Below are 23,593 nucleotides of genomic sequence, written 5' to 3'. Positions count from 1 at the left end.
AAAATCAAAGAGTTTTTTATTGCAAGGTTTATGTAAGTTCCCCACTGGAGAACGTGCAATGAGTTCACAGCAGATAAGCCTTTCAGATAAATCTAATGCCTTTGTGTAGCAAAGTAATGAATGCTTCTGCTGTTGATATCAGTAATGGAAATCTGTGCTCAACAGCTTGCAAGTTGAGTGACATTTAATTAAAGTGGCGTTAGCAAATTAAACAGCATCTCTGTGGCCAGCTTATTGGTGAAGTTTACGTGTGTATATGGACATAAACATAATGATATACTTACGAATAAGATGTTAACTAGCCCAGTCACACTTATTGTCAGTGCAGCTCATGGACTATCCATTCACATGGTATAGACTTCAAAATATTCTTATTCTTCCCAAGCTTTTTCCGCCCAAAACATACTTCAGCCTTCAGTTATTATCTATGTCTGCATTTTTCTCTGTATGATCTAACATACAAAATAAGTTAGTCTATTTCCCACTGCAAATGTTTCTAGCAAACCCTGAGAGAAATAATTAACAGGTTAACACATTTCTAAATATTTATAAAACGACAAGATCTGATTAATATTTAATTTTGCCAAGAGGTTTTGTCTGCTGACATCTGCATTCAAACTGTTTCAGAAGATAGTGTAATTTCAGGGCACAGAGGCATAAATATTATGCTATTTGCCTGTTCTGCACCAATTACTTCTTGACTCTGCATAACCACTGAAGGAATTAATTACTTTCAAACACCAGAAAAGTTCATTAATCGACACAAAAGACAGTGAAGGAAAAAGTAATAATTAAAAAAGTGATCTATGAGTATTTATACATCTGATTTAAGGTGGGCCATCAAGACCCCCAGGGACTTCAGGACCCGAGGAGCTCTAAAACCAGAGTTTTGTACCATTGCAGGTTGTTGGAGAGTTATGATTAAAAGATTTTCAGCATTCCAGGATTAAAATCCAGGTGGAGACATAATGTGAAGTATTATTAAACACATTATACAGAACATTTGTCAGAGTGCTGAGTCAGGCACTAGAATTTTCTCCACATATCAGGGTTTGTGTTTTTTCCATTCATCTGCAGGCTTTTTTTTTTCCTTTTCAGTTCAGGATTAAATTACTCTTCATTAACCTCGGAAGGCAGCAAATGATGAATTGCAAATTATTTAGCTACTGGAAAGTAAATTCCTAGAATCAATGTTATATTTGTACAATACTTTTGCCTCACAGGAGAGGAACATGCTTAAGTGTGTGTGTATGTACATGATGGGTCTGTGTTATCTCAGAAAAAAAAAAAAAAGTATTTAGGGACACTTTAGTGTTTGTCCTTCCTGTGATAAGATTTTGCCTGTGTCAGACTCTGTCTATTTAAGTGGCACAAGAAAACTCGGGGCAGCCTTGCTGCTCCACTTGCAGCTGCAACTTGGATTAAAGCAAGGGAAAGTTTCTATCCTGTCTCCCTCTGCCTGCTTTTACTGCATTGCGTCAAAGTGCGGTCCTTGGTTTCCAAAGGTAAAACAAGTGCTGCCTGCAGGATCTCTGCAAGCCCAGGAGCATCTGGGCTGCAAACACACACGTCCACCCTCCCTCCCACCCGTTTACCTTGGCAAGTGGGCAAGGCTGGGAGCAGCGAGCCAGGCTGGGCAGCCCCTGCGACTCCTGCTCTGCAGCTCCCTGACACTGAGTCACTGTGACTCACACATTGCCTGCAGAGTCGAGAGAAATCTTTCCTCAAGCTGCAATACATAAAAAAAAGAAAAAAGACAAGGAGTGAGGCTCAGACTGAGATGCACTGCAGGGATGAATCTGTTTGCTGGTGAGTCTCCGGGCACCCACTTTGTCCCTGCACTGCTGTGAGGGTGTCCCTAGCAGACTGACCGCAAAGCTCTGCAAAGCTGCAGTGAGGTATGACCTGATTTAGCTGTATTCTTTCCCCAGAGGAGAACTGGATGCAAAGGACTGAGTGAAGGAGCAATTTATCTATAGGAAAGAACATGAAAAAGGAAGCAGACCCAGATATAGTCAAGCAGGGAAGTTACAAGGAGCTCGTAGAGCTTGCAGAAAAGGCATAATATGGGCAGTGGATTGAAAAATACAATCTATTTCACAGTGATTTGGCTTTAATATATGTGATGAGTCCCAATTTATTGCATAAGTAGTGTGTTTTGCTCTGCAGGATCAGATCCTCTCTTCCCACTGAACTGTAATGACAAGCATTTTTGATAAGGCACTTAAGTAGAATCCCAAGTCTCCTCTCTTATGCTCAATACTCTGCTGTAAATAACGTTTTGTGTTTTGTGTTTAACTAGGGCTATTACCTACCAAAAGGTGCAGGTCTCCTGCATTCCAAATGGTAACGTTTAAAAGTGTTGAGCAAATAGCCTGTGAGTCCCTCGTCCATCGTGCTGCAGGTACCACACGCTGCCGGCCACTGCTTTGAGCAGGGAGACAAAACAGCTTTGTAAGGAGACGTCTGCACAGAAACACACGTAGAAAAATCTCTGTTGAGAGCAGAACAGCAAAAGATTGAAAGGAACCTGTCAGCAGAAGACCCGCTGTTGAAAATAAAGGAAAACTAATTTTAACTTGCTTGCCTTCCAGTTCTCAAAAGCATCAAAAATACAAAAAGGGTGAAAAAAAGCATTAGGAAGTATTACAGGGACTATGTAAAAAGGAGTCATTTTCTTTCTGTCTACATGGGGCCATCGAGGAGAGCTAACACAAATCAACCAATCCCACAAAATCAATGCACAAATTTAAGAACACCCCAAATTCTTAAGCAAAATTCAGCCAACTAAGTTTGATAAGAGAACGTTCCTGTTTAAACCTGTCTTTTTCAAGTTCAGCTTGTTTAGAGTGACTTAAAATACAGCATTTTTTCCCCAGTTGTTCACCTCACCCTTGCCCTCAGTATACCACCTAACAGCACACGCTGACTCCGATCTATGGAAAACAGGCTCGGGTTGCAGGACATTGGCACTGCCTTCAGAACTGCTCTCAGGCTTTGCTGCTCTTGCAGCCCTTTGAGCTGTTCCAGTTTTATACCTGATTCTTAGTCAACACTCAAAAGCTTAAAATGCTCTTTTAAGTTCTCAACGGAGCACATCTCTGTGGTCCATAGCAGTCCAAGCATTAAGACAGCGCAATGCAAGGAAAGACACATTGCATGGACATAGCAGGGGGACCCCCCCTCTCCCCTTCCCTCCACTACCTCGCCTCATACCACCCTTCTACTATATTTTTTAATAGAGGAGCTGCTCCAAACCTCACTCAATGCATCTTCCCTTTCAATCACTGACTACTCTTGTTGGTAATGTCAACAGCCCCTGTTAACTTAATACCCCTTTTTACATTAGTTTTGTGTCCTTCTATTTGACAGCATTGATTTGGTTTCTGTACCAGCACTTACTTAAAAAACACTATATGTTTAATTAATCAGAGATCCTGTCTTTGTGGGTGTACAGCAGCGCAGTCACATCTGGCACACCACCAACAGCAGAGTCCAACCACAGTCTTTTTACTACTGTCAAATTGCCCTGTGGACACTGTATATTCATATGCATAATAAGAAATACTATGCCATTCTGCATGTTAACCTCCTGTGTATGAGCCTGGATTCTGCATTTCAGCCTCTTGTATATGAGCCTGGAAGACACCAGTGCCTCATGTCTTGGTGCACAGGGTCAGCAGATGAGTATTTGCTCTAATTGCACACATTGATATACCATGTAACCTGTAATTAAACAGTGACAACACAAGGATTTTGTTTAAGCATTTCTTTATTGACTAGCTTTATTGCACATACTTATTGAAGCCTCCATTATTTTACCCACCCAAAGTTTCCATAATTATTTTAAATACAAGTTAAGACAACTTTCATTCCCATTACTTTTTTCCTTTTTTTTTTTTTGGATTTTTTAAGTTAAAGATTCTGAATGACCCAAGTGGGACAGCTCCTGAAATCATACGTGTAGACCATGCAGCATTCAGGGAGCAAGCCAGTGGGCGCTCTGCAAGCAAACTGATACTCTGCATGGAGAGAAACATCATAGAACATTAAACTTCAGTGGTCACAATTAAATATGTGGGACTGCAATTTTAGCTCAGTCAATTATCAGTTACTCTGTTAACTTGATGAGAAAAGTGAACCATCTAAATCAAGCCTTCTTCTTCACTTCACTCTCTTCCTTTCCTGCTGCTTGTTTCTCTTCCTTCTCTTCCTCACCAGCTTCCTCAGCAGTTTCTTGGGACTCCTCTCCTTCTTCAGCTGCTGTTTCTTCCTCTTCTCCTCCTTCTTCTTCCTCACCCTCTTTGGCTTCTTCTGATTCTTCCTTGGCACCTTGGAAAGAGAGTTTACAAATATTCACCACAGTGCTTAGAACCATCTCCTAAACACTTTCACAGGGGTAAGTGCACCTGCATCCTTCACCTCCACACACTTCGGGATGGCAGGTTGATGGGGCTAACATTTCTGCAGGAAAGCAGGGTACGTGTTTTATCTAGGACTTTTAAGGGAGAAAAAACTAACAGTCAGCTTATCAGATATTTCAGGGGGAAAAAGTTACCTTCATGGTATAGGTCTCCTGAATATCCTGACTTTGGAAAACAGTCGACTGCGGACTCCTGCTTTAGGCCTTATCCAAAGGGTTCAGGAAGAATCTTGTCATTTCTTCCTGTGAACTTCAGACTGAATCTTTAACTAACAATCTTTTGGCTAACACTAAATTTCATGCTAACAAGCTTATAAAAATGCCAAATGTTAACCAATGCATTTCAAGTATGTTCAGATAACATTCCTTCTTCAGTTATACAACTGAACCTAGAAAAAAGCAACCCTGAACATTTCCATTAAAATGTGAGTAGGGCAAGTAGTCACAGGGCAGCAAGGAACTATGGCTGTGTCAAAGATTGCAAGAAAATAACTACCCTGACCTCAAGCAGTGTAACTCACTGAACCAAGTTCAGCTACAGCTACACCCTCAGCCATCAGATGATGTGCTAATTGTGCCAGGCATCTCTGGGAATTGGTATTTAGTTCAGGATGTTCCAGTTTCTCCTTTCAAGGATACCCCTAATAGCTAAGGGCTCTTTAAATACAATACACATTTAGCAGTATGCACTTTTGAAATACTTATTTTTATCTTGGGAAATTTTTGAAAACCTCTCAGTGATTTCCAGGGGTATATAATCAGTTCTACAGTCTGCCTAATATTTACCTCTTCTATATTCACTTCCCTGTTCAAATGCCATGGGCTTAATCCCACAGTCTCTTGCTCACATGAGCTGAGCTCAAGAGAGATCTAAGCACTAGACCAAGTCAGTTTTGTGGTGTTTACCCTGCTTGTGTAGGGTAAAGTGTGGAAGAGAGGGATTTACAAGTAGCTTTAAGTACCTTCCTCCTCCTCTTCGGCCTCTTCACCTCCTGCTTCTTCCTCACCTTCCTCCTTCTCCTCCTCCTCACCTTCTTCTGCAGGGGCAGCTGCTTTGGCTTCTCCTGCTTTAGCAGCCTCAATTGTTTCCTCTATTTCGATCTGTTCTTCCTGGACATGACTGGAGTAGTACGTGGGGAAGGTGCGGGTCGTCATCAGGTAGGAGCTGGTCTGGAGGCCGCTGTAGGCAGACCTGCCAAAACTGGGGGCGCTCTGGGTGTAGCCACTGGTGATGCTGCCAACACTGGTGAAGCTGAGTCGGGTCTCTTCACCCTCCAGTAGCTTCCTAGAGGAAGAAACAACCAGGATTGTTTTAAGCTATGCTGCCCCAGTGCTCAGCAAGCCTAGGTATGTCCCAGTATACTCTGGGCAGGGTAAAGCAGGGTCTCTATTTCCCTGGAGACTGCACATTCTCTTATTCATCATGGGACAGTGTTTGCATACCTGTATGGCAGTACTATCCCAACATCCTGGGAGGATTTAAACAAAGTTCAAGATGTATGTGCTGGGGAACTTACACTTACCTCTGTAAGGAGAAATAAGAGGGGGAAACATCTTTGGGATTAGGTTATCAGAGCAGATGAAGATACAGAAGCATTTTATGAGACTGCAGTCTTGCAGAGAACTACACAGATGTAAAAAGTGGATACTACACATACTGAGACAAGGCTTAGAGCCATTTTTCATTACAGTCCCATTGCAACATTTATAGAAACTGTAAATGTCAAATGAGAGCTTCTAATACCTGGGATAAAACAAAAATCGGAAAGCAATTCTGCTGTAAAGCAATTGCTTTGGGGGAGCTTGCTTCTGAGAGTCAGAAACAGATAACAAAAAAACCCTACCACACAGTATTTAGATGTTCTCCTGACACAAACAATTTTTCAGTATGCAGGATGATACTTAAAAGATTCTAGTGAAGTATTATTTTCATATACATGCAGATTATATTGATTCGTTTGCTGCACAGTACAAAGTAATATTTTGCCTCAAAAGCTTTGCTGCTTCTGATAAGAAGGAAACAAAAAGGGCAAGACTGACACCTGCCTATCTATGAAGCTTTTTGCTGGAGGAATGAAAAATGGAGGAATTCTTTCAACTGAGAAAGGGGAAATCTGATCCAAGCTTCAATTTACTTAATCTCACCACTGCCACCATACCTATATGCTGCAATTTCAATGTCCAGGGCCATTTTCACGTTGAGCAGATCCTGGTATTCCTTTAAGTACCGAGCCATTTCACTCTTCGTGGTCCTCAACTCGTTCTCCAGTTTGTTGATGGTATCCTGTTGGAAGTAACAATATTGAGAACATAAAATTCTCCCATGTCTAGCAACAGCCCTTTGCAAGACGAGTCACCCATCCTGATAATTTAACCTTGCTCTGGCAGAGACAGGGACCAAAGCCCTCCCGCTCCACCCTCAGATATAACCAGACCCCCCCCCCCCCATCAGAGCCCACCTCCGCCGCAGCCCCCACCTGACGCCCATTATCTGTTTCTAATTAAGAGCCTAAGCAACCCGAGTTTTCTGACAGTCAAGGGCTGATGCATCCTTGCAGTTTGTTTATGGCTTCATGTAGCTTTAGCTCATTTGCACTCCTTCCCTTTACGCTTTTCGAGGTGTTAGCTCAAGGGCACCCTTTAAAGTGCCCCATATAAATATATATAAAACAGTATACTGAAGTGTGCAGGCGTATTTCATACGCACACACAAACCATGTATTTCACGCTGTGGTCCGTGCCCCCCGCACCATAAACGCGTGCGCTGAGCGGAGGCGGTGCGGCAGGAACCAGCGCCGCGCTCAGCGCGCCCGCTCACCTGCAGCGCGGAGATGTCGGCGCTCTGCTTCTCCTCGAGCTCCTGCAGCTGCTTCTCCAGCGCCTCGTTCATGCCGCGGGTGGCCTCGATCTCCAGCGTCTTGGCCTTGAGCAGGCGGCGGCTCTCGGACACCTCGTCCTTGGCGGCGCGCACGGCGTCCGTGTTCTTGGCGGCGCTCTCGCTGAGCACCGTGAAGCGGCTGCGGAACCACTCCTCGGCGTTCTGCATGTTGCGCGCCGCCAGCTTCTCGTACTGCGCGCGGATGTCGCGCAGCGCCGCGGACAGGTCGGGCTTGGCCGACACGTCCATCTCCACGGAGAGGTGCGCGTACTGGATCTGCGCCTGCAGCTCGGCCAGCTCCTCCTCGTGCACCTTCTTGAGGAAGGCCAGCTCGTCCAGCAGGCTGTCCACGCGCTTCTCCAGCTCGGCCCGCGCCAGCGCCGCCTCGTCCGCGCCCTTGCGCACCTCGAGCAGCCGCGCCTCGGCGTCCTCGCGGCTCAGCACCTCCTCCTCGTAGCGCGCCTGCAGCCCGCGCAGCGTCTCCTCCAGGCTCTCCCGCTCGCCCTGCAGCGCCTGCTTCTCGCTCGTCGCCTCCTCGGCGGCCAGGCGCAGCTCGCGGATCTCCTGCTCGTAGAGCGCGCGGAAGCGCGACGGCTCCGCGTGCTTCTGGCGCAGCACCAGCAGCTCGGCCTCCAGCACCTTGTTCTGCTGCTCCAGCTCGTGCACGCGCTCGATGAAGCAGGCGAAGCGGTCGTTGAGGTCCTGCAGCTGCGCGCGCTCCTGGCTGCGGATGGACTTGAGGTCGTTGCTGATGGCCGCCACCTGGCTCAGGTCGAGGCTGTCCACGGAGTGCAGCAGCGAGCCCGAGGCGCTGGAGGCGGCGTAGCTGCGCCGCACCGACACCGAGGAGATGGGCGCCGAGAGGCTGGAGTACGCGGAGCGCGCCGCGCTGTAGCCGCCGCCGCTGCGCATCGTGGAGATGTGGATGCGCGGGCTCTCGGCGTAGCGCCGCTTGTAGGACGGGAAGAACGGGTCGTAGCCGTAGGAGCTCATGGCTGCAACGGGGAGGCCGAGGCGCCTCTGCGGACCGGCACCGCCCGGCCGGCCCTACTTATGGCCGGGGAGGGCGGGCGGGCGCAGCCGCCGGGCGGTGCCGGGGCGGGGCGCGGCGCCGGGGGCCGCCCCGAGTCGCGGTTCTGAGGGGGCCGCGCTGCAGGTGCCGCCTCGGCCGCCGCGGTCTCCCCTCAGAGCCGCCGCGCTCCCCAGGTCCGTGCGCGTCCCCTTCCCCGCCCCGGCTCCCTTCTCCGGGCCGCCCCCGCAGCCCCCCTGGACCCGCGCACGGCACCGGGGGCTCTGCGGTGCCGCAGCCCCGCGGGGAGGCCGCGGCGCAGCCCGCGAGCCCTGAGGAGGAGACGGCGCACAAAATGGCGGGCGCCGCCGCCCCTCTCCCGCGCGGGTTTGGGCGCCCTGAGGCGTCCCAGTCCTCCAGGTGCTTCTACCGGCCTCGCCACGGGCCTCCGTGGGGGCGGCTGCTAATGAGCAGGTAGTTGTACGAAGGAAGAGTTTAAAAAAAAAAAAAAAAAGTGGGGTGGGCGTTGGTGCCGCAGCAAGATCCGTTAGCAGGGAGCGCCGCTCTGTGCTCCTCGCTCTAGAGGCAGCTCCGCGGAGCCCCGGCCGTGGGGACCGGGCGTTTGTCTGGTTACCTGGCTAACGAGGAGACTAGAGCTGTACAGCCGCCCCGCCACTGCTGCAGAGCGGGGCACTGGGCGTTTGTTGGTTAAAACTACTGCTGAGCAGGGCACTGGGCATTTGTTCGTTAAAACTGGGTAGTATTTATACAGCAGGGACATATCAGTTGTAAATAGGAATATACTGAGTATGGATTTTGTTGAATGCTCCAAAAAGGAGGTAATTTTAAATCAGAGGGGCTAATTTTAATCACAAAACTCTTCAGACCTTTGCTTGAGAAAGGAGGAAAAAAAAAGTGGACTACAGGGTTTGGTAGCATATATTAGGGAATGATGTTGCAAAAATGCTTACTTGCTTCCCAAAGAAAGGGAAAATAGTTACCAGGATTGGTAAACTTATCTCTGTTTGTAGTGATACTTGGTATTATTGGCACAAAAGCATGCTTGCTCAATGCAAATCATTTAGTAAGGATGGAGCTGGGTTTCACTGCTTCTCACCAGCTTATAGTGGTCTCAAAGGCAGAACGTGACCTATTTTATGGTGTCGCTTTCATAGGTTTGGGGGTTCTTGAATATCAGCATATATCCTACAGGGCTTTTGAGCTGTGAAGGGCGGTGGCCTATGAGAAGTTCAAAGCTGCAGTCTCCTCATCTAGACTCACAGAGTGAGTCCTGTAAAAAGAGCCAATACAGGCTTATATGTCACTACATCACAGGAGAGCTGGTGAAATATTTTACTTTGTAAATCTAAAGTACCCTCATTAAGACCAGTGGAACCGCTCTGTGTTCAGAACCCCGAAGATGTGAGTTCTCAAAAATTTGTTCAAAATTCATGGCTTTAAGTAGCAGTTGCGCTTGTGTATGTTTTTTTTTTTTCCCCAGAAACTGAATACACAAAAATACACAAGCCCATATGTGGTTTTATACGCCGGTAAATTTAAACTTTAGCTAAGAGGCTGGTTTTAACTTGTTGCCCTGAAGAGAGAGTTTGCAGAGCACCCAAGGAAGCAATGAGCTATAGGGATTTAAAGCAAATGGCAAGATTAATAGTGATCTTGGTGAGAGATTCAGGGAGCTTCTAAATACAAATTGTTATGGGTTACTCAGCTAATGCAAACTGGCATATCTTGTTGATACTAATGGACAAGTCTCCTTTACACTCAATTTGATCATATGATTTAATTATTAATGATATCTATTACTATGCCGTGTATTTATAGATTAATAAATTACTGTATCTCAACTTCCAAAATACTACTACTTCATATCCCTAGGAATTAAATTTTGTATTTGTGGACTGTTAATGTTCTTTCTCATACATTTTTAGAGAGGGAAAGCAATGGAACACACACTTGTCTTTGCCAGCAGTGTGCGGCAGGAAGATGGGAAAGTGTGCCTGCAGCGCTGACTTAGAGGTAAGGATGAGGATTTGTTGTAAGGAAAGAAATCGGGACATTTTACCTTGGAAGCTCATATTTCCAGGTAGAGGATAATGCTGACTCTGGTTTCCCCATTCCCTTTGTCTCCTTTCAGTTGCTTTTTTGCCATAATGCAGAATGTAATCTAGCCCTTTGATATTTTATTGTTAGGAAAAATCTTTGAAGTATTAGCAATCAGAAACACAAGATAAAGATTGGCTTTCAATTAGAATGCAACGGTATGTGTCATTCACCCCATCCATGTTTAAGACTGCATTAAAAAAAAAAATAAAAGCATGCGGGCGGTCAGTAGAGATGAGCTGACTCACCCAGCAGATTAGCATTTCTTCCCTTTCAGTCTGCTGAAGCTGCTCACTTGCTGTTATAATTAGGTGAATTTAATGGTTTAATCTAAAGCAGACTTTGACAGAATGATCCCAAGGCCACATTCAGCCCAGGAAAACACCCTTGAGTGTGCCCAGCCTGTTAGATGGCAGTTTTTGTGCTGAATGGTACAGAAATGACAGTAATGACATGACTTTAAAAAGACACAGCCGTATACAGTCATATACTAGTGCTGCATAGGCAAAAGCAAGCAACATGACAGTAAATTTCTGTTAGTGTATTTCTCTCTGCAATGCTGTGTGCCTAAGGTACCCAGTCTAGCAATGGCATTTTCACAAGGAAGGCACCTTTCAGTCTGCACTGAGCACAATGTGGCAGCTCAGCTTCAGTCCCACAGTGGGTCATGGGCCTCAAGAGGAGCCTCCTCGACGTCTCTCTCTGAGATCTTCACATTTTTCTTACAAGGGGAAGACTGAAAAGAGCAGTTCTGAAGGAGGCAGGAAATCTTCATCTACTCAAGGCAAGAGCTGGAACAGGTCCATTGTAGCAGTGCCTTTTTGTGCCAGTGCTTTATTACTATGGGAATGCAGTAAAGCATGCCCTATAGGTCCTTGTATTGATCTCACCAGAAAGGTATGTAGCAAAATCTGAGCCTGGAAATTCTCACTGAAACCCTTGGAGAACTCCATCTGAGAAAAATGTGGTTACGGACTTCAGAGTTTCCTGACAATGCTTTTGGGATTCATAGCTATTTCTTTCTTTAAAACTTCTGAGGCAAAAAAAGGAAAACCAAGACTTTTCTTTGAGGTTTGGCAATTATTTTCATTGATGTTTTTGCATTCTATATTCCAAACAGCCCTTTCAATATGAGACAACACTAATACAAATTGTGAAAGTCCATGGGGAGTTTTATCTGCAAGGATTGAGGTATACTATCTGGAAAACACAGAAGAAATGCTAATAAGTATTTAATCTCTTTCCTTTGAGCTGCTATTTGCTTTGTTTGTGCCAAACATAGGAAGCGCCTGAGCAGCTTTCATTATTTTATCATCACTTACACCAGTTCTGTTTTGCTGCACACAGTAACATTAAATTACTCACTTTGAGTTTGTTCTGCCTCTTGATTGCAAGAGCTAGAGGAAACTGCCAGCCGCTTCTTCCATCGGAACTCTATCAATGAATGCTTAATTAGCAGATTCATTAGCTCTGTTTATTCTTTGGATTGGGTCTCCAAACTAGGCCACAGAATCTGATGGCACATTCCTCCTTGCAGCTCAGGAGCTACTACTTAGCTACCAGAATGAATTCAAAAAGATGTTCAGCTTTTGTCTGATTCCAGCAATGAAATGTGAACACAAAGGCTCTTGGACAAACAAGATGAAACTGCCCTGTATTGGCAGCTGCAAAGCAATCAATATGGCTTGAACAAGCCCCCTCAGTGCATTCTCAAAGAGATCATTTGTTCCTTTGCAAAGTCTCATTGCTGCAAGCAGGTCTTTTGCTAACATAAAATGTAAAGGGTTGGATTCAGGAGTCCAAAGACCATGTCAGAAATTTGTGCAAGCTGGCACTGAGCCATAGGCTTCAGTGAAGCCCTACGAGTTTAGGCTCCTCTCCTTGGGATGCCTCCTCATGTAGGCAGACACTTTACCTCCTTCCAGAAACCAGTCTGTGAGTAAAAGCTACTAAAACTGCTGCAGCTGGTGCACTTAATTTCCCACATCAAATCTCGCATGAATCAGATTGCTGGTATTGTATGTAGGTCTGAAGGATGAGAAGCAAGGGCTTTGCATACAAAAAGCAGCACATTGCTCCAGTTTTGTGCTAGTATAATTTAATTGAAAAAAAACTGTGTCTGCAGAGGTGTAATCTCTGGCACAACTCCTGGAATAAAAATAGCTTTGCACCACTCTAATGCAGGGCTATTTGTAATCTATACAACCTGATTTAGAGTGTCCCCAAGGCTCTTGAGGTCTGTATTAGCTGTGAGAAGTCAAGTGTTTTGTTAATACTACTAGTAAGGGCAGAGGAGAAGTTGCAGTTGTTTCTCATTTGTGGAAATATTTTAGAAAAAATTGAAACATTTTGGTTTCATCAAAACTGTGGTGTATTTATATATTTTTTTTCTTTTTGAGTATGGGGGAGTGAAAAGGGAATTGCTCAAAACTGAAATTGTAAAACTTTGAGTAACAAGCAGATTGTGGGGTCTTTCACTGGTGAGTGAAACTTAGACAAGCCTTGGTTAGGTCAGGGTCTGTCTATCCATGTTTTGTAATATCTTCATGATAAACTCTTAGCCCTTCTTGAAACTAGTTATAAAAGCTATTAAATGGATTGCCAGCAGCAGATTAAAACAGATTTCAGCGTTTCCAAGAGGGAGGCTGTGAGATGATATGCTCTGGGTGTGCTCATCGTGAAGAGGAGCCTTCAGTTAAGGAGTGAGAAGTGCCCGTAGCCCTGCTGCACTAGGAAATTCAGAGCCAGCTGGCACGTCTCGAGGGTGGTGACCAGCCACAGCGTGGAGGAGGATCTGATTCAGCACCTGCACTGAGCAGCCTCCAGAAGCAGAGGGACTGTGGCCCTCCAGCGAGGGGTGAAGGTTTTCTCCGATCCATCCCTTCGGATGGAGAGATGCTCGTATCTCAGCAGCAGGAGTGAGCCAAGCCTGGTATGTTTGACACAAGGTGGGATGTTAACACTGTTGACCTCCTTGCGTTACTGCTGCACATACTGTGACATTAATGAGAGCATATTGCACCTTTCAGTGGCACTCACCAAGTGGTATTAGCAGTGTCACTGTTTAGGTGAATAATCCAGCATATACATTCTTAGCTGTGTTGCTGGGAAATGTTTCCTTTATGCTCATGGGCTAAAAGGCCTGTAATTTCTGAGAAAAACGGAGATCTAAGTCCATAGACACAGGACAAAAATGGTTGTTATCAGAATTAACCAGGCCCTTGTGCTGCCGTAGCCTTGTGGCAATCAGTTACTCCTCCCTAAACAGCTCCTCTGCTCTTGAAGGCAATAGCTTACAGACTCCTGCTTGCTGCAGGGAGCCTTTCATGCCTCGAACGTATGCAGTTTTTCCTTTCAAGGGATGTTTTCCCCTGTTGCTTGCCTAATTACATTGCAGGCACTCAGCAGCCCGTCCTCTCTCCAAGCCTCTATAGATACAGCATGTAGCAGACCTGGGGCTCTGTGGTGTGTGGCAGTTTAAAACAAAACCAAACGCTCAGCAGTGGTATCCCTTGATCAGGTAAGACAGTGGTTTGGCATCAGAAAGAAGGCACTTTGAAAGAGTTGGGTAGAGAACTTCGTGCAAGCTAAGATATGCTTTTGCCTTTGAATTACTAGTAAAAAAAAAAAAAGTTTCAGCTTGCTTTTTATTATTTTAGGAAAATATTCCTCATTTGTTTATAATTCCCACTGCCGAAAGAGGAAAGCAGCTTCCTTAATTCCTTTTTAAATTCAGTAGTGGCTGCATATGACTTTGTTTTTGTCTTTGTTTTTCCTTGAGTGTGTCCATGAAGATAGCAAAGGGGACGTTGTTACAAGACCCACGGCATCAGGGTTCCTTAAATCAAAGTTAGGGACGTGTGTAGCTCTGTCAGACCAGGATGCTCCTTCTGTTCTAAGTGATTTGTATGCAGGGCTGTGCTGTTGTAATCTGAAGAGAGTTGAAGCATCCCGAGCTGGGTTGTTCTATCTCGCATGATCTTTACATCTTGGAATATCTGAAGTTGGGGTGAGGACTGGTCTGGGATGAGCTGTGAGGGGCCCAGAGCTGCTGCTGCGGGACGGGCAGCCTTTCTGCCGCGGGAAGCAAGGGCCTTGGGCTGCGGGCGCAGCTGGGGAGGGAAGGGGCTTCCTTGGGGGCCTCCTCGAGGTGCAGCCGTGTGCGGCGGTGAGGAAGGAGTTATGTGGTGTGGTGGTGCAGCGCGGGGCGTGAAACGGGGGCAAACGGGGGGCTTGCCCTGCTGCTGGGCTCCGGGAGGGCGCGCGTGGAAGGGGCGCGCGTGGAAGGGGCGCGCGTGGAAGGGGCGCGCGTGGAAGGGGCGCGCGTGGAAGGGCGCAGTGCAGGTGCCGCCCCGCTGCGCCTGGGCTGGCTGCGAGGGGCAGTGTCGCTGTCCCCACAGCCTGACCCACACCGTTCCCGGGAGCAGCCTGTCCTGGACCGCTGGTGGCAGCGGAAGGGAAACGGCGGCAGCAGGGGTTAACTCCGGGTGGACAGTTCCCTCCGGGAACACTGCAGTGCTTTGCCGGTGCCTGCACTCCTTCAGCGCCTCCTGCTGGGAATTTACCCCGCTGGAGCGGCAATTTAGGTGGAAATGGGAGGGGAGCTGGAGCTTTTCCTGCTGGCTTTTCAGGGAAGGAGATGGAGCTGGTCGGCACGAGGCGGGACGGCAGGGAGGGAGGGAGGGAGGCCCCGGCGCCGGGGCCGCTCGCTGCCCCTCGCTGCGGCCGCCGCAGCGGGTCCCGCGCTGGCAGCAGTTGAGCACTGCGCCAAGCCGGCGGGAGGGAAGGAGGGAGCCGGGCCCGCAGAGAGGAGGAGCCAGCGTGTCCCCGGCTTGGCCCGCAGCCCGGCTGCTGCAGGGGAGAGAACCAGCCTCGCCTTTCCCATTCCGCCCTTCCCTGCAGTGAGCAGGGGCTCAGGGGCTCCAGAGCGCGTCCCAAGAGCCACCCCGCTCTGATCCCCCGGGAGCGGAGCTCTCCGCTCCCCTCGTGGCTGCCCTCGTACACCGTGCAGCTCCCGGACCGTCAGGCCGAGCACAGGCTCCTGCCTGGTGCTTCCTTCACACACCCCTCTTTTAGAGAGCCGCCTCCGCCGCGGGTCTGCACAGGCAGATTTGGTCCTGGCTCTGGTTCTTCGCGGTCCTGTGGACGTTCCTGCAGGCAGCTCTCGAGGAGCGGGAGCGGGAGCAGTTAGTTGTGCGGGAGCTGCCCGCAGGGAGCGGGAGGCGCCCCGGGAGCGCGGGGGGCCGCTCTGCGCCGGGCGGTGACGGGGCCGGGGCGGCCGCTCTGCGGGCCGGGCCAGCCCCGGCCAGGGCGCTCGGGGCCGCGGGGGGCGCTGGTGTCCCGGGAGCAGCGAGCGGGGCGGCCCCGGGAGCAGGGAGGTCCCGGTGTCCGGGCACGGGTCAGCGCGGGGAGCAGGGAGGTCCCGGTGCCCGGGCGCGGGTCAGCGCGGGGAGCAGGGAGGTCCCGGTGCCCGGGCGCGGGTCAGCGCGGGGAGCAGGGAGGTCCCGGTGCCCGGGCGCGGGTCCCGCCGCAGCCCCGCGCCCGCTCCTGCACCGCGCTGCGGGGTGCCGGCTCCTCCCTGCCTTTCCTGTCCCCCCTTCTCCCCCCTTTGCTTCCCCCCTTCTGGATCACAGCCAAAAGAAGCCGTGGCTTTAAAATAAGAACTTATTGCCATCGCCGCTATAAGACGATGCCGAATCCATTCCTCCTTTGGTGATGGCTATTCCTGTTACTCTGGAGTGCAGCAGTAATGCTTGATGAATACCGTGTATGCTGCAGCAGTTTCCATCTTCAAAGGAGCCCTCTCGGGCATTGAGTCAGCAATGATTATCTATTGGGCAGGCGTTTCTTGGAAGAAGGGCCAGGGTGCGGGAGACATCATTTTTTATTGTGTCTTGCAGGAATAGGCAACAATAAAACACTCTGTACTGCTACTTTGCACTGACTGCTGTACAAGCTATTCCTTTAACCTCTTCTTCCTCAGGGATTACTGCAGAGCATCTCAAAAAAACCCTTTAAAGTGCCCAGCATGCAGCGCTGGGGAGGATGCTCTGCAGGAAGGCGAGGCAGGAGTCTTGGTGCGGGACCAAGATTGGTGAGACAGAGTCTTGGGTATAAATGGGTGCTGACTGAACAGTGTCATTGGCCCTTGGACTGGAAATCCAACCGTAGCCTTAAAAATAGCTGTGGGCCCAGCAGCACCGTTCTTTAGCTGCAAGCAAGCAGCTCTCGACTGCTAGTCTCTGCTCCCTCTAACTGCAGCGTTAATTTTAGCCCAGTGAATAATAGCCCCAGACATAACCCTGGGCAGCCGACCTTGGAACCATTCTGTTCTAGACCTCGTGTAATCCTACAGTTTGGGGGAACGTGAGTTTTGGGGGGATTTGCTAGAGGGAGGAATGCTTACAAACCTGGTGGGGCTCTGAAAAGCTGCCTGCTGCTGAGCTGCTGGCTGGACGCAGGACAAACCCTTTCTTTCCTCTGCCGGTATTCCAGAATCTGCTCACGTATCTATTGTAGACAAGTTTCCCTTTTCAAGTCTATTTTTAGCTCAGCTGTTCCTAGCTGTGCATCTTTAGGAGTATGCAGATGTTATACAATGAATAAGTCATTTTACTAGTAGAAAGACGGAGGGTTAGAGCGGATGCTTGGAACTGGGGATTCATTTTTTGTCATGTTCTGCAATTTTTATGAAGTTATTTATATGGATAGAAGTATCTGTGTGTCTGCCTGTAACTCCATTTCTTCAGGGTTTCACCTGACTATGTTTAAGGAGGATGTTCAAGTGATCACGGAGCACATGCAGGAGCCAGGCTGTGTTCTTCCCTTCTAACTTCCTCTCATACTTATCACTGAAGTCTCCCAGCTTAGTAAGTGACTTTAAAACATTTGGAGTTGGTGCCTGTTAATCTCTTCTAGTACCTGATGGGTAAATCAGTCCTGGTGTACTTTATAGAGCTATAAATGGATCATTAAAGACTGGCCCTCGAAGTATGCTAGTTTATCGTTTATTTTACTTGTATACAGAGCATGGGCACCTAATGACTTCTCATGAGCTGCTACAAATTTACACTGTAGGCTACAAAATGACGACATTTTTATTAGTCTTAGATTAATATATTCAATTATTGATTCAATTATTGGTTAAGAATCCTTTTTTTTTTTTCTTTTTTCTCTGATTAGGGAATACTGGCTGCATCTTTCTTGCACAAGCAGGCAACCTTTAGAAAGGTTGTGTGCAAAAAAACAAACTCATGTCCCCAGGTTAGTACACGAGACATGTAAACCTATCCTGATAATTTCCTTAACAAGGCACAAAATTGGCTTTCCATCCCATGAATAATTGGAATAAATATCTGCCATCCGAGCCCCTGTCTAGCCATTGGTGCAGACGGGCGTTCGCGAGGTTTGTCCGTGTCGCGTGTTACAGCTGCCCTCCTGTACAGGCCAGGGCTTACAGACGGGCCCCGTCCGAATCCCGGGAAATGCCGGTGCGCTTGTGTGGGAAAAGGAGGATGTGAGCGGGGCCGGGCAGGAGGTGGAGCAGGTCGTGTTTATGCTCCTCCATATCAGCTTTTCATTACGTGACTCTAATTTCAACAACAAAAAGTAGCTTCCTTTATGTTTTCCGTGCCATATCAACCCGTTTCTATGCTCAGGAAGCAGAGGCTGTACAATTTGCAGTTGCGGCTCGCTCCCACCCAGCTCTTTGTCACGGCTGCGCTGCCTGGCTTGACGTAATCCACTGTTCAGCACAGGGAGCACTAATGGCATCTAACCCACGTCTGGATTTATTCCGGTTTACTTTACCCCGTGGAACATTTCTGATTTCCATCGCTGCACCCCCCACCACCAGAGACCCGCTCTCTAGTAATTGTGTTTGAAAATGATTCACTGCGTGTGTTTGCATCTGACAGGCTTAATTACACTGCTCCATCTGTATGAGATAATTTGAAAGAGAGATTGAGACGAGTCAGAGAGGTGCCTGACTCAAATTGGCTCAGATGTTTGGTGTGTGAAAGCATGTACAGGTTCTCAATTGGGGATATTATAAATGGGTGTCAGGAGGCACGTGGTCATTGAATGCAATTGTTTTATGCATAAACTAACAGCGCAAAGTTAGGGATGTGTGGGAAGAGATTCATTTGGACACCAGCTACTGTTATAAACCATTAAAAATGATAACCAATAAGCCTGACATAATGAGTAAATAGCAAAGAGAAAAGCTGAGCAGGCTTGTGTTTGTTCCAGCCAGGATGTCTTCTGACACTCCAAAGGTTGCTGTCAGGATGAAATCTTTCCAAGATCTGGTACAAGTCACATCGCTGGACTAGTACTGCAGAGAGGAAGATAAGTAAGTGCTGCAATTTGAGTGCTTTTCTTGGTAACATACTGTGAATTATTTATGCCATCTCTTTCTCATCCTGGAGGCTTTGATGAAGGGAGGAAAATGCTTGAGTGTGCAGCCTCAATTGTGGAGCACAGGAAAATGCTGTAGGAAACAGATGCCTCAGCAGGTAGCAGAGTTAGGCACAGGCCATTGCAGGCTGCCCACCTGTGTGGATGTCACCTATGAGCTGGAATTGCAGTAGGACGAGATTTGCTGAAGCCCATTGGTCAATCTGTTATTAGCTGAGTGTAAGAGCTACATATTTTTCTTTCTCATATCTCTGTGAATCTGGTACTATATTTGTAGAATATCTTGGAAAAACAATCATGCAAGTTCTTGTTCAGAGATACTAACTTTAAAAAACAATATAAAATTCTTAACGAACACTTACAATCAGAGAATGAACTAGCTGGCTCCCGTTTCTGTTGTATTTGAACTTCACAGTGTCGTACCTGTTATGAAGGGGGCACATAAATACCCTGGGCTTGCAAAGAGAGTTAGTTACCTAGTATGCTTGCACACCTGTGAGCCTCACAGAGCATCTTCCAGCCTCTTTATAGTCCTAAAGATATCTGTAGTCTTGGCTGGAAGTTCATGGGAGATCAGGAAACTCAGTTACTTTCTCTGAGGTTCTACATCAGCATTGTTATCCCAGGAGTGCCTATTTTTGCTATATAAATATTAGTGTTAATTAAAAAACAAAGTTGAATGGGAGCATATTTACATTCTTCACATAGCCAAGGTAAATGCATTTGAATGTTTTCATAAATGGTGATATTGCAAAAAGCAGGTGTCATCCCAACTGTGATCCCCAATTCTGCGTGTGTTTGTGCACCTTGATGACTGGCTAAAAGCTACTCCATGATTGAGTGGGTTACTGAGGAGCTTGTGGAGTAGGTGCTGAGGAGATTCTACTGCACAGGCAGCTGCAGCAGCAACATTAGCTGGTTCTGTGAAGGGCTCTTGACATCATCCCTTCTAAACCTTCTTGGGAGAGGGTGGAATAGGAGGCACCGTTAGCAGTGCCACATGCAGGCCTCGTCTCCACGCTCCGGAGCGTCAGTTGGGAACAAGGGCGATTCCCAGCGAGGTGATCCCACCGGAGCAGCCTCAGCCGCTCGTCGCTCCGGCGTCCGTGCGGAGCGGGATGAGGGGAGCGCCGCAGCCAGGGGAGCCGCGTGATGGATGTCCCTGATTACAGCACGAGCAGAGCCTGCTGCTCTGAGTTTATTAAAGCTTAACGAGGCTAATCTGCCACCTTCGCATCCAGCAGGAATTTTGCCTTGATTGGAAAAACAGCAGAATAAGGCCCCAGATTGCTGCTGTTTGCTTAAAGTTGCAAAGATGCAGGTACTGACCCTTCTGCATGTACTCATCTACATGTATTAATGTCCCAACTTTAAAAAAAAAAAAAAAAAAAAAAAAAGGTAAGCCTGGGTTACCGCATTTTATCCTCTGCTCTAAAATGCCTGCTTTATGGTTACACGTAAATACTTCTCAAATGTTCTGACTTTCAGTTCTCTTCTCCCACGTAGTGGCCTAATTACTACTCTGCCTCCCTGCTCAGAGAGTAAAACAGAGTCAGAGGGGCCTGAGGCTGCTCTCATTCCTTTCCTTCCAAAAGTTAGGAGTAAAACCCAGAAATATTTACCAGCAGACCCTTATTCTAGCTACTTGATTATGCTGTTTGCTTACAAAAGCTTTGTACTGGCGAGTATCAAGCTACTTTAAACTTTTCTTTTCCCAGACTGCCTTATCTTGCTTTTATGTTAAGAGGCGTTCAGATTTCACATTACGATGCAGTGGTTTAGGACAGGCTTCCAGTGCTCCTCCACAACAGAAATAGTAAATAGCATTAAGAAAAAAGCTATGCTATCTATAAAATAATTACTTGCAGTCTTCTAAGTAACTTGAAGTCATGTAATTCATTACATTTCAATCTAGGTAGTCATGAAGGCCAATCTGCTTATTAGTGTTTGTGCATAGAAGCCTTCTTTGTTATTAGGTTATTGCTTTTTTTTTCCGTACCGGTCTCAGCCGGTGCTCATTGATTAAGTGTGTTGCTCCAGGCAAAAATAAATAAATAAATAAAATCACATCCTGCAGTCCTGCAGCTGATCAATAGGCTGGTTTTTAAAAGTCTGCAGATCACATTACAGGGGCAGCTGCTCTTGCAGGTTCAGCAGATGTGGCTGCGAGCTGTGATTTTTTGCATGCAAACGTGGTATGAAAGTAGGCAGTGCCTCCCTGCTTCTGAGTTCTCTAGCTTTGAAAATGGCCCGTTCACTCAGTCTTTTGCTAGAACACATTAATTTAAACATTGTTTTACTGGGGGGGTCTAGAGCAAATAGAAATTTCTTTTGGCACTTCATACTGTTCTACTCTTTGCACGAGGCAAAAGTAATTTCACATCAGAAAAGCCTATTTTAGCCATTGTTTGTTGATCAGTGTCATTAGCCACAGTGACCTCATACACACTGGCCAAGCAATTAACTCCTTATTTTGCTTCATTCCTCTCCTGAAGGCTCTTCCTGAAAGCAGTGTTGGCTCAGTGCAATTTTAATGAAGATGAACAATTCAGTGGTTCGTCTTGTATGCCAGAATCATGATTTCTTGCTGTTCATTGTGTGTACAAAACATACATTTTTATGATACATAGCCATACATACTTGCATACAGACTTATCTATCGTTTTGGCAATCTTGTAATATTCTTAAGGGCCCTTCCAGTGTTAAAATGAGATGATACTGAAAAACTGGAAGCGAGATAAACACATTTGTGGAAGCTTTGGAAGAGATGCTGTACAGGCACAGATTTCCAGAGCTGCCAGTTTAAATCGACAAGTAACGGGAGAGGTTTTGCCCAGTCGGCAGCTGCAGTAAGGCAGCCCAGCCAGAGCCTGGGTGGTAGGTGCAGCTCTCTGTGCTCTTGTGCTGCTGTCCTCATTGCAATCCTACAAAATAAGGCAGTATCCTGGTTAAAACACCAGTGTTGCAGGGCTCACTGATGCTCAGCTCTGTGAACCAGAGTCCTTACATACCCTCTTTTCTGTACCTAATATTTCCTATATTTTATTCTTTCATGTTTAAGAATTGTATTCCTTTGAAATGCAAAACGGTGATAGAAGCTGTTGTGTAGGGAGCACTTGAAGCTGGAGTCTGTAGCTGTGCTGAGTCTTTAATGCATTAACAGCAAGGTTAACCAACACGAAAGAAAACCCTTTGAGGAAGGAAGGGCTGTCTCCTCCTTGTCAGACTCCAAGATGCTTTGAAGCATCCTGTTCAGGTACACACCAGATTTCAGCCCTAGCCGCTTGGAGGTCCCAGTGTTTTTAAAGGAAGGAAGTATCTGTTTGTAGATCACGGGACCCCTGTAAATAACATTAAAAGTGTTGTGTGAATAATCACGAGTCATTCTCTAGGATTCCTATTCCTAGCAGCGAGTCCCTGCGGGCCAGGTCCTGCTCGTGTTCCTCCCCGCTGGGTTGTGGCTGTTTGCGAGGCTGGTCGGGAGGGCCGTGGTCCCGCGTCGCGGCCGGGCTGGCTCCCGCCTCGCGGTGCCGCATCGCAGACCCGCCGCTCCCTGCGCTGTTGTCCAGCACTGGCTTTGATTCAGAAAGGTTCCGTGTTCCAGGCTACGACTCTTTCAGTTCTGAGTTGTTTTTTTTTTTTTCCTGAGGACTGGGAGCCAGTGGCTGTTGCATGTTTTCCAGGCTGAGACCAATTTTAGCCCTCAGCGCATCGCCTAACCTTGAGTTATCTTTGTTAACTCCAGTGTGCACACAAGCAACTTGGCCAGGAGCAGGGGCTTTTACTTGCAGGATCTTGTGTCCTTGCATGCTGTTTATTCGGCTCCAAAAGATAGATAAAAGAGAGGATGATGTATTTTGGGTAAAGCAGATTCTTTAACACATTATCTACTTTATGATACTTGTCCTGTATGCTATACTCTCCTTTTTGTACCCGTTGTACCTATTGAACTTCAGATAAGGATTGGAGGTGAAAAACCGGGCTGGGAGCCAAGTAGATTCTGCAACTTGCAAAGAATGTCATTGGCATATGGGCAGAGACCTGGAAGTCACAAGGTTAAAGTATACAAAAAGGGGTTTGAGCTCAGATGTTCAATAGTTCCTGCCCTAACTACTTGTTTGCATTCCCAGAGCGGGTTATCTTTCTTTTTTTGTCTATAGCTGGACATTTTTTTTTTAAGAGAGAAAAGTGTTACTGTGCTTCCCTCCTCGTGGACCTGCATTTTAACTTGCTTTTCTGATTTTCTGCAGCCTCGCACAGTTGTTTGGTAGGGCTGCTAAAACAGTGACTCCAGCGGGGGTGGGCGCGAGGCAGCGACGCGGGCGCTCCGCGGTGCCTCGCCGTGCTGCGGTGGTGATCGGGTCTCCTGGCTCCCCGGGACGTGCAGTGAGCGCCCGGGCAGCGAGGGTGCTGCACGTGCAGCTCTGCAGATGCAGGTCCGTCTGACCCCTGGGGCTGCGCTGGTTTTGCTGCCTACAGTCACTCCCTTGCAAGCCGGCCGCAGACAACCGGGGGTGACTGAGCTACAAAATATTTTACCAAGTTTCCTTAAATCCTTGCACAAAGGTTTTATTCTGTGGCAGGGAAGCACAGCAATCAGGGATGTGTGGGTTATTTAATTTGCTTGGCAATCTGAGGCAGACAGAATTTTATCTTGGGCAGAAATTGAGGTCAGTTGTGAAATGAAAAGTCAAAGGCATTCCTTTAGAAAGCGTTTTTCTGCTGCAACTATTCCCACTTTTCCTCC

General features: G+C 47.3%; 2 protein-coding genes across 2 annotated transcripts in view; one reads left to right on the top strand and one right to left on the bottom strand.

Moving 5' to 3' along the window:
* Positions 1-3,754: 3,754 nt before the first annotated feature.
* On the bottom strand, positions 3,755-8,324 carry NEFL (neurofilament light chain). The gene is made up of 4 exons (XM_088521420.1): positions 7,242-8,324; positions 6,583-6,707; positions 5,386-5,708; positions 3,755-4,332 (listed from the first exon to the last, which is right to left on the bottom strand). Exons 1-4 carry the CDS (start codon positions 8,292-8,294, stop codon positions 4,151-4,153), a joined length of 1,683 nt encoding a protein of 560 aa, XP_088377546.1. The 5' UTR covers positions 8,295-8,324; the 3' UTR covers positions 3,755-4,150.
* A 9,588-nt stretch (positions 8,325-17,912) lies between these two features.
* Positions 17,913-23,593, top strand: part of DOCK5 (dedicator of cytokinesis 5) — a 67,703-nt gene continuing 62,022 nt past the window's right edge. The window contains exons 1-2 of the mRNA XM_088521492.1: positions 17,913-17,918; positions 18,733-18,781. Of these exons, the coding sequence (XP_088377618.1) occupies positions 17,913-17,918; positions 18,733-18,781 (55 nt within the window). The remainder of the gene's footprint in view (positions 17,919-18,732; positions 18,782-23,593) is intronic.

Source organism: Tinamus guttatus, unplaced genomic scaffold (genome assembly GCF_059628265.1).
Source record: "Tinamus guttatus ecotype Peru unplaced genomic scaffold, ASM5962826v1 Tinamus_guttatus_pri_ptg000123l, whole genome shotgun sequence".
In the NCBI taxonomy this organism is placed as follows: domain Eukaryota; kingdom Metazoa; phylum Chordata; class Aves; order Tinamiformes; family Tinamidae; genus Tinamus; species Tinamus guttatus.
Note: the sequence above shows the minus strand (reverse complement) of the source record. Positions and strands in the feature narration are given on the sequence as shown.

What these genes read in the sequence shown, in the direction of transcription:
- NEFL (XM_088521420.1), bottom strand. Translation starts at nt 8,294, where the DNA reads ATGAGCTCCTACGGCTACGACCCGTTCTTCCCGTCCTACAAGCGGCGC. An exon ending in CCGACATCTCCGCGCTGCAG is followed by an intron (nt 6,708 to 7,241) that starts GTGAGCGGGCGC and finishes TACTTCCAACAG; the next exon opens with GATACCATCAACAAACTGGA. An exon ending in GGCCGAAGAGGAGGAGGAAG is followed by an intron (nt 4,333 to 5,385) that starts GTACTTAAAGCT and finishes TCTCTTTCCAAG; the next exon opens with GTGCCAAGGAAGAATCAGAA.